Source organism: Trypanosoma theileri (assembly GCF_002087225.1).
Source record: "Trypanosoma theileri isolate Edinburgh chromosome Unknown TM35_Tth_15_V1, whole genome shotgun sequence".
NCBI classification, from domain to species: Eukaryota; Euglenozoa; class Kinetoplastea; order Trypanosomatida; family Trypanosomatidae; genus Trypanosoma; species Trypanosoma theileri.
The window spans coordinates 181,702-191,852 of NW_021639857.1; the positions used below are offsets into that span (position 1 = coordinate 181,702).

The 10,151-nt window shown below is 41.3% G+C and overlaps 6 protein-coding genes across 6 annotated transcripts; all 6 read right to left on the reverse strand.

Annotated features, from left to right (window-relative positions):
• Positions 1–278: 278 nt before the first annotated feature.
• On the reverse strand, positions 279–1,202 carry TM35_000151740 (uncharacterized protein; the record flags this gene model as incomplete). The annotated part of the gene is made up of 1 exon (XM_029025826.1): positions 279–1,202. The coding sequence occupies one exon, from the start codon at positions 1,200–1,202 to the stop codon at positions 279–281; it is 924 nt and encodes a 307-aa protein (XP_028882809.1).
• Positions 1,203–1,877: 675 nt separating this feature from the next.
• On the reverse strand, positions 1,878–2,804 carry TM35_000151750 (uncharacterized protein; the record flags this gene model as incomplete). Its single annotated transcript, XM_029025827.1, has 1 exon — positions 1,878–2,804. The coding sequence occupies one exon, from the start codon at positions 2,802–2,804 to the stop codon at positions 1,878–1,880; it is 927 nt and encodes a 308-aa protein (XP_028882810.1).
• A 1,152-nt stretch (positions 2,805–3,956) lies between these two features.
• Positions 3,957–4,823, reverse strand: TM35_000151760 (uncharacterized protein; the record flags this gene model as incomplete). The annotated part of the gene is made up of 1 exon (XM_029025828.1): positions 3,957–4,823. The coding sequence occupies one exon, from the start codon at positions 4,821–4,823 to the stop codon at positions 3,957–3,959; it is 867 nt and encodes a 288-aa protein (XP_028882811.1).
• A 1,183-nt stretch (positions 4,824–6,006) lies between these two features.
• TM35_000151770 (uncharacterized protein) lies at positions 6,007–7,068 on the reverse strand (the record flags this gene model as incomplete). Its single annotated transcript, XM_029025829.1, has 1 exon — positions 6,007–7,068. One exon carries the CDS (start codon positions 7,066–7,068, stop codon positions 6,007–6,009), a length of 1,062 nt encoding a protein of 353 aa, XP_028882812.1.
• Positions 7,069–7,501: 433 nt separating this feature from the next.
• TM35_000151780 (Trypanosoma vivax) lies at positions 7,502–8,131 on the reverse strand (the record flags this gene model as incomplete). Its single annotated transcript, XM_029025830.1, has 1 exon — positions 7,502–8,131. The coding sequence occupies one exon, from the start codon at positions 8,129–8,131 to the stop codon at positions 7,502–7,504; it is 630 nt and encodes a 209-aa protein (XP_028882813.1).
• A 479-nt stretch (positions 8,132–8,610) lies between these two features.
• Positions 8,611–9,471, reverse strand: TM35_000151790 (uncharacterized protein; the record flags this gene model as incomplete). Its single annotated transcript, XM_029025831.1, has 1 exon — positions 8,611–9,471. The coding sequence occupies one exon, from the start codon at positions 9,469–9,471 to the stop codon at positions 8,611–8,613; it is 861 nt and encodes a 286-aa protein (XP_028882814.1).
• Positions 9,472–10,151: the final 680 nt, after the last annotated feature.

Sequence of the window (10,151 nt, forward strand, 5' to 3'; positions counted from 1 at the left end):
TACTGCACACACACATCTGTGTGTACTAGCAAGAGATGTATACCGTCAGTGAGCAGAACAGCCCAGTTTTCTGCACACACACAACGGGAAAAGCAAATAATGGAATTATTAGAAAAAGAACAAACACACACACACAAAAGTAAAAAGAAAAGAAATTCGAATTAAAAGAGAACACTGGTAAACAGATTATTAATTTATTCACCCATGGGGTATATAAGCAATTATGATTATGTTAGTTTAACCATTACTATTATTTGTCCTCATATGAGTCCCACCGTTTAGTACACGGTAAAGAAGAACAACACAGCCACAATCAGCAGCGGTGCTGCAGTGTGCATCCACACAGGACTGAGACTGCTGTCAGCATTAACCTTGTTATTCTGTACAGTGGAAACGATGGTGCTGCTGATCTCTGCGTTGGGTACAGGAACAGGAGATGTTGTGGTGGTTGGTGCTTCTGTGGTAGTGTTGTCGGGGTTCGTCGGAGTAGTGGAATTGGTTTCTTGTGAGTTTGATGCGGCAGTTGCACCTGCAGCTTCTGGAGATTGCTGGTTAAGATTAGAGTCGGCAGGTGTACTATTTTCAGATGTGTTGCTCAGTGATTCTGCAGAACCGTGTGTAGCAGGATCACTCCCGTTATTTTGGCTTTGTGTTGTAGTGGCACCGTCTGTTGCTTCTGTTTCCTGTTTGTGTTCTTCATCTTCAGAGGCACTGGAAGGCTTTACTGCTTTGCCGTCTTCCATTCCATTTTGTGGTTTTTCTTCCAACACACGATCTTCGGATGGCGCCACAACATCAGGTTGATTTGGTATCGATGGTCCTGCTGCTTGTTCTTGACGACCTCCTTGTTGTTCCATGTTTGTGTCTCCTTGCTGTTGTTCGTGATTCTGTGAGGTTAATCCACTATCATGATCCGCCACATTACTTGCCGTCTCAGGAAGTCCCCTCGCCGAACACTTTACGTTATCAACAGTAGTATTAGGGTGCTTACACATATGCTTAATGCTTGCGTTTATAAGAAAATCTTCCCATCCAAACATACCACTAGTATTAAACTTCTTTGGCTGTTCCTCAGTAGTAACAGCACGAACAGCATCAGGCCGAGGAGAAGAAACAACAGCAGCAGCCTTCATGGTATACCCGCAGGCACAGCACAGCACGACGGCCAACACACACATCACACGGCTCATCATCATCATCATGAGAGAAACAAAAGTTTTGTTTCAAGTAAAAACACTGATCTAAAAAGAAAGACAATTAAAAAAGCAAAAAAAAAAAAAAAATAACTGAAGTATCAAACATGTTAGGACATACAAATCGATTACCACTATGGAAACTCACATCGTGAAAGTAAAACCTACCAGTTAAAGAAGGCAATAACCTCAGTAAGAGTAAAAAAAAAAACGCCAACATTCACAAATATCTCAAAAAAGGGTGAACCACCCAGCAAAATCATCAAGCAAAGAAAAAGATATTGACCATTAACCCAATTTACCAAGTAAACACAGAAATATACACCAACTATGGGTATAAATCTATATCTGTGCATATACAAGCAATTATAAATATAAATTCATTTGTTATTATTATTTCCTTTCACTGCAAAAAGCAGTTCATTATCATCATTACTGTGCAAACCCAGGTGCACACACACAGAGAGAGAGTCTCCAAGAACACACACACACACACAATGGAGTAGCAATAATTATTATTATAGGATAAACATAGAGAGCAAAAACACACACAAAACACATTAATAAACAAAAAAAAAAAAAGAAAAGATAATCCCAACAGGTGGAAGATTAGTTAGACTGTAGGGATGTATGCAAAAAAAGAAAACAAAGGATGACCTGAGTCACACCATAGCACCATTACAATCAGCACACAAGAATACAGGCCAGTGTAACCACAATCAGTAGTGGCACACGCACCCACACAGAACTGCTGATACTGCTGCTGCTGTCTGCATCACCCTTCTTGTTGTTTGTGAGTTCAAGAGGAAGTGTTGTTGTTGTTGTTGTGGTGGTGGTGGTTGGTTCCTCAGCATTGTCATTCCCCTGTGAACCTTCTGTGGCAGTCGTACCTGCAACTGCAGTAGTCTGATTACTGGTATTACTGTCACCACCTTCAGTTGCACCTTCCGATTGAGTTTGTGGGTTGGTATTGTTGGAACCACCGTCTCCAGATGAGGTTGTGTCTTCAGTTGGTGCTGATGCCTGTACTTCTTGAGTGTTTTGTTGTGGGCTCTGTGAGTCTACATTACCTGCTGTGGATAACGTATTCCCTGGGTCTTTCCTTCCTGCTGAGTCACTGTCACTACCTGTGCTCCCACGATTTTGATCTGCTTGTTCTTGTTGTTGCTGTTGCTGTTGTTGTTGTGCTCGAGAAACTGACGGTTCTTGTAATACAGGAGTATTACAAGTACGTTCAGTAGTTTCAGGTGTAGCATGAGGGCACTCAGAACCATCAACACGTCCAGGTTCCACAGCAGCAGGAGTACAAGAACGAGAAGAATCAGTAGTACCACCAGTGCACTTAGGATCCCCATTATCAAGTCCAGGTGTTTCCTGACGTTCAAGTTTAGCTTTCGCACATTCAGGAGCATCAGTAGTAGTACCATTAGTGCACTGAGGAGTATCTTCTTGGGCGACAGGAGTACCTTGAAGAAGAATCTTCGTCTCACTCTCCGTATCAGGGACTTGGTCGGAAAGATCGGCGGCAGGCACTTCTTCAGCGAGGACGTGCACACACGCACAGGAGAGCAGGAGAGCGAGGATACACAGCACGTAGCGCATCATTACCATTACAATACTTCTTGTAGTAGTCTTACTTCAATCACTCACAGAAAACCAGGTAGAAAACCAGAAGCAAATAGAACCAATGGAAACAAGAAAATAAGAATACACAACAATTAAAGCAGAAGCACACACATTGCAGAACGCTGCAACCATAACTCATATAATACCCAAATTAAAGTAAAAACGCACACAGTACCCAATAACAAACAGAAAATCCCAATTAACCCCTCAAAAGAAAATAAAAGAAATTAAAGAGTGCAACCATCAAAAGAGTAGAAAGCAAAGAAATACATCAAAAATGACTCTTCCTGTAGGACCAAACACAATTACAAATATATATGTGTATTCTTTATCATTTTTTCTCACCGCACAAAACACTCCAACACACAACAATGCAGGAAAAAGCACACAGCACCAAAGCAAAGAAAACGTGAACAAAAACACAAATTAAGAAGCTGACAAATCGCACAAAAATAACTCACAGACCACTGAGTATGCTGGTGTGCTCAAGTAATTACGAATACAAATTATATTAACTACTATTTTTTTTCTTTGCTCTTATAAAACAGATTACCGAAAACCGTGCAGGGCAAAAGCACAGAATGAACCACGCACACTAAAGCAAAGAAAAAAATATTATTAATTAGCCCAATTTACACAGTAAACACACAGAAATACACCGACTATGGGTATAAGTCTATATGTATGTGTATATATACGCAATTATAAATATAAATTCATCTGTTATTATTATTTCCTGTTTTCCCACATTGCAAAAAGCAGTTCATTATCATTATCATCACAGTGGAAGCCCAGGCACACAGAGACAGTCTCCACGAACACACACAATAGTCCATGACTCTAATTTTTATATTAAACTACTCCACACACACACATCTGTGTGTACTAGCAAGAGATGTATACCGTCAGTGAACAGAACAGCCCAGTTTTCTACATACATACAACGGAAAAAGCAAGTAATGGAATTATTAGAAAAAGAACACACACACATAAAAGTAAAAGAAAAAAGATATTCCAATTAAAAGAAAAAGCTGGTAAACAGATTATTAATTTATTCACCCATGGGGGTATACGCAATTATGATTATGTTAGGATTACCATTATTATTATTATTTGCTCTCAGATGAGTCCCACCGTTCAGTACACAGTAGCGGAGAACAACACAGCCACAATCAGTAGCGGTGCTGCAGTGCGCATCAACACAGGACTGATACTGCTGTCAACAATGGGTTTGTTCTTCTGCACTGTGGAGGCGATGTTGTTGCTGATCTCTGCGTTCGGTACAGGAACACGAGATGGAGTGGTGGTTGGTGCTTCTGTGGTAGTGTTCTCGGTGATAGCCGGAGTAGTGGAAGTGGTTTCTTGTGAGTTTGATGCAGCAGTTGCACCTGTAGCTTCAGGAGATTGCTGGTTAGGATTGGGGTCAGCAGGTGTAGTGTTATCAGATGTGTTGCTTGGTGCCTCTTCAGTACCGTGTGTAGCAGGATCAGTCCCGTTATTTTGGCTTTGTGTTTGTTTAACCTCTTGTTCTTTCTTGTGTGTGCCTGCAGTACCTGTTGATGGTAACGTACTCACTTCACTCTGAACAGGAGAAGATACTTCACCTTGTACTACCGATGCTCCATGCTCTACTTCACCTGCCTCACTTCCATGGGAATGATCGGAAGAATCTTGAGGTTTGGAGAGTCCACCGTCCTTACCAGGCACTTGAGTACGTGGAGCGCCTTCGGGTCGCATCTCCTCTGCATTTACTTCTGTTCTCCTATCGGCGAGTCCTTCATTCACCACTCCACTACCATGAGAATGGGTTACGTCGTCATTGTTCCTTCTTGTCCCAGTGGATTGTTCTGTCCTCCCTGAGGGTGACGCAAACGTAACAGGTGCACCCCAATCCATAAACGTGGGAGCAAGTCCACCCAATGCGGTTCCCACTTCACTGGCCATAGTAGAGCTGCAGGCACAGTACAGCACAACGGCCAACACACACATCACACGGCGCATCATTATCATCATTGCTCTTCTTTTTCTTGTTCTTGTTATCCTCCTTGTCACTTGAGTTCACAGGTATATTCGATGGAGTGTGGAAGAAGAAGAAGAAGGAAGAGAAAACAATAAAGCACCAGTACACCGCTATTACTACACACACATATGGAGTTAACCATGAATATAACGGAGGTAGATGCATATTAAGGAAAATACCCATTATTCAAACAAAATGAAGTTCCATCCAATCCCAAATAAAAAAGAAAAGATAATAAACAAATTAAATATCGTTTGGTAATATTGCAGAGATAGCCACACAGAGAGAGAGAGAAGCAATAAAAACAACGGATAATGCATAAATCTCTCTGTTGGCTTCTCCCTGTCCCCATTATAATTAGTATCCCCACTATATTAAGCAAATTATATGTTATCCCGCTCAGAAATAATGTGAAAGCAAATAAAAAAGAAAAGAGATATCATTTACCAGAACCACACAATTGCAGAGTGAGATACACCACAAGGTGCACAACAATAATCTGCTTACAAGTATAAAAATGAAAAAAGATTAGGTATTTCCACACAAATTGATGCACCTCATTCCAGTGGGTGTCATCGGGATTTATTTTCTCGGTGCTCCATGTACAAAAACACAGTAGCAATTATATTATTATTATTAGCAGTAAACAAGTGATTGCCAACACTCTCTGGAAGGGTCCCCACCACAGTGCTCAGCACACAGAGAGAGCAGCAGTGGCAGTTCCTTTGTATTTATTCCACAAATATCAGCAGCATCAAGAGAGCGCCGTCTATTTTCTTTCTTTTCCTTCTTCTCAGCAGCTTCCTCAACCTGTTCGGTGGCTTTACAACACTGGACAGTGTCATCATAGTTCTTTTGTAATTCAATTATTATTTCCATTTTTTTTCTTCGATTTAGCCCCTCTGCCTGCGGTTAGATTTAACAATTGCATGAATAATATCAACATAGGGGATTTCATGGTATAAATTGTTTAGGGAAAAGTCGAGTATGTAAACTGCTGTTATTCCGTTTCTTTACACATAATTTTGTGGAGGTTAAGAAGTTGAAAAACTATTCAAGTATCCACCCACTCAACACCACTTTAAGCGATAAGCGATGCTTCTCAATTTCTTTGATCGAATCATAAAACTCATGCTTATACTTATTACGAGCGGTAACTTCATCCTTTTACAACGCTGCCATTTTGGCAATTTTTTTCTGGATCCAATTTGCCAAATTTGCATGCGAGGACGTCTTCCCTTCCAACCAATTTTGAGACTCTTCCACCAGTGTAAGAGGTTGGAAAGTATCGGGTCTTTCAACCTGTTTACATAGCGAATTGGCCAATGTTTGATTCGTGTGGATCAACGATCCTATCCATGTGCGATTTTCTTTATGTTCTTGACTCTTTTGGTGTAGTTTATTGTTCAACGCAGCGATCTGATCATCCTTCTGGTCCAGTTGATCATTTAAATCATCAATCGTTTGACTTTTCCGATCGAGGTCATTCTTCAACGCACTACTCTTACACTTACTTACAATAGCGTACACTGTCAAAGAGTTTTTCACAAGTTCATATTTTTCATTCTCCAACTCTTCCGCGAATTTTTCTCCTTTTGGTTTGAACTCATTCCACTTGGCTAACGCAGTGTCGTACTTTGGTTTGGCCTCATCCCAGGCAACACGAGCATCTTCTTTCTCCCATTTCTTCAACGCTACTAAGGCTGCATTCCGAGCATTGCGAAAGGTTTTACCATTGGATTCTTCTTTTATACGATTACAAAACACTTTTCTTGCGCTTCTGAGCTCATCTGCGACGTTGTCATAACCTTCCGCCTTGAGCAGATAATACACCCACCAAACTTTGCTACACAACTTGTCCCATTTTATCCAATATGGAGAGCTTCCACTGTAAACAAACTCCATTGTGCGAGCCAACTCTGCGCGATGCTGGGCTATTTGTGCTTCCTTGGAGTCAGCTCCGTGCCTGTATTTCATCCAATCTGCATAGCACAAATCTCTCTTATACTCAGCATCACATCTTTGTTCAACCTTTTCAGTAAAAACGATTTCTGCCCTGTGTTTTTCTGCCCAAGCGAGAAAATATTGTTTGGTGCCCTTCTGTGTTTTCCGTACACAAGCCTCTTTCTCATCCCTTTCCTTCTTAGCAGCTGTCTCGGCTTGTTTAGCGGTTTCATAGCGCTTGACGGCGGCATCGTATTTGGCCTCCAATTCAGATTCCGTGCTCATGGTTGAATTTTATAATAATGTAAATATCTACATGTGTAAGAGAGTGTGACACAAAATTTTGAGAACAGTCAACAATGTGGATTATAAGTGATCCAGTTACAGCAATTATGAAGAAAAACACAAACAAACAAGACTAGTAGAGTCAGCACATCATCAATCTTTAAACAAAACACAAAAGAAAAATCACCATTGTTTTCTTTTTAATATAATCATTGTTATTATGATTACCATCCTGCTTAGCACCATTCATATGGTTATGGTCACTGTTACTCCCATCATGTACAGATGGAGATGCAACAGGTGGTGTTGGCGTTGAGGCACGTCCCTCCAATCCCACGTACACAGTTCGCACCGGACGTGTACTCGCATCCTTCTTCCATTTGCGAAATAGTTCCTTCTCCAGAAACACCGGCCGGCCGCACAGCGAACACCTTCAACTTCTGCCGTGTGCCATCAATAAAGATGGCCTCCAGCGAGTTTGTGGCACTATCCACACAGCCCACTTCAAACAACTCCCGCAGCATATCACAAGAGAGAGACGCTTACCGTACAGCTTCTCCTCCTCGGTGAGATCCGTCTCCTTCACAAACTGCATGCCAGCAGTACTAGAAGAACCGGAAGAACCGGAAGAAGCAGCAGCAGCAACAATATCAACAGGAGAAACAGAATGAACAGTCAAATGACGATTCATTGTTGATGGTGGAGGACACCCAACACACATAATATCCCCTGGTCGCACATTATGGGCACTGTTCAAGATGGTCTCTGCAGAAGTTGCCATAAAACCACCCACAGAGAGAGGAGTGTAATCCTCCACTACACGCAAGTTATGTGGCTCCACAACAGTAGATATTGGAATAGAAGAAGAACAGGACAGGGCGTTATGCATATCTTGCAATAACTTCAGACACAGACAACCATCACCAGCAGCAGTGGGATTAGTTAACACAGGTTTGTCATCCTCGTTATCATTAGCGTCACTCTTCTTGTTGTTCTCGTCACTTGAGTTCACAGGTCTAATGGAAAGAGTGAGAATAATAAAAAGAAAAAGAAAGAGACACATATAGAGAGTGGATACACACAAATACTCACATTGGCAAGAGAGAGGAGAAGCGGCAGAGAAAACCAACAAAAAGAAATATCCCGCTTGTATGATAATAATATGTCCCTTAATAGAAGAAAAAGAGAACACCACAGAATACCCAAATAAGAGAGAGAGCCAAGCACACACAATACCCCATGGCTCTAGTTTATATATTAAATTACTCCACACACACATCTGGGTGTACTAGCAAGACATGTATACCGTCAGTGAGCAGAACCGCCCAGCTGTCTGCACACACACACACGCAGCGGAAAAAGCAAGTAATGAAATTATTACAAGAAGAACACACACACATAAAAGTAAAAGAAAAGAAATTCGAATTCAAAAAGAAAGCTGGTAAACAGATTATTAATTTATTCACCCATGGGGTATGTACGCAAATATGATTATGTTAGTTTAACCATTATTATTATTTGCCCTCAGATGAGACCCACCGTTCAGTACACGGTAGCGGAGAACAACACAGCCACAATCAGCAGCGGTGCTGCAGTGCGCATCCACGCTGAACTGACACTGCTGTCAACATTAGCCTTCTTCAGTACGGTGGAAGTGATGGTGTTGATATCTGAATTGGGTACAGAAGATGAAGATGGAGTGGTGGTTGGTGCATCAGTGACGTTGCTCTCAGGGCTCTGTGGAGTAGTGGAATTGGTTTCTTGTGAGTTTGATGCAGCAGTCGCATTTACAGCTTCTGGAGATTGCTGGGTAAGATTAAGGTCGGCAGGTGTACTGTTATCAGATGTGTTACTCGGTGCTCTTGGATCACCTTGAGGCACCTCAACGTTACGAGATATTTTCGAAGATTCTGTTGGTTCCGGTTCACGTACTTCCTCCACGTGAGTATGACCACCATCTTGTGCCCCAGAACCCGCAAGTATACCGGAAGATGTCGGTGCTGGATCGCTCAAGCTTGATTGAGAAACACGTGCATCCACTTCAGCCCCTTTCGATTGATTCCCCAGCTTCCCCTCTTGCTTTCCTACGTGCAGTGAAGAATCAACTTCATGTAGCTCTTGTGGATCTTTCTGTTCTTCCAATTTTTTCTCTTCTGCCTTCCCTTTTACTTGACGGTTTGAGGTTAATTCACTGGAGCGTTCCGATACTCCTTTAACAAACCCATGAGAAGTCCAATTCGCACAACTTACTCCACCAGCAGTTTTTTCACTTTGACTTAATGTAGAATTACAGGCTGCTGTTCCAAGAAAATCACTCCAATCAGCAGCAGCAGCCGTCATGGTATACCCGCAGGTGCAGCACAGCACAACGGCCAACACACACATCACACGGCGCATCATCATGAGAGAGACAAAGGGTTTGGTTTGCGTAAAAGCACTGATCTAGAAAGAAAGAGAATTAAAAAAGCAAAAAAGAAAATAAATAAATGAAGTATCAAACATGTTAGGACACACAAAACGATTACCACTATGGAAACTCACATCGTAAAAGTAAAACCTATCAGTAAAAGAATGCAGTACAGCGCAATAACCTCAGTAAAAGTAAAAACAAAAAAAACAATGACGCCCACAGTCCGAAATATTTCAAAAAAAAGGCTGAACCACCCAGCAAACGCATCAAGCAAAGAAAAACATATTAACCATTAGCCCAATTTACCCAGTAAACACAGAAATATACACCAACTATGGGTGTAAGTCCATATGTGTATATACGCAATTATAAATATAAATTAATCTCTTATTATTATTTCCCTATCACTGCAAAAAAAAACATCTCATCATCACAGTGCAAGCCCAGGTGCACACACAGAGTGAGTCTCCAAGAACACACACACACACACACAATGGAGTAGCAATAATAATTATAGGATAAACATAGAGAGCAAAAACACACAAAACACATTAACATTAAGAAACAAAAAAAGAAGATAATCCCAACAGGTGAAAGATTAGTTAGACTGTAGTGTGGATGCATGCAAAAATAAGAAAAAAAGAAAACAAAGGATGACCTGAGTCACACCACC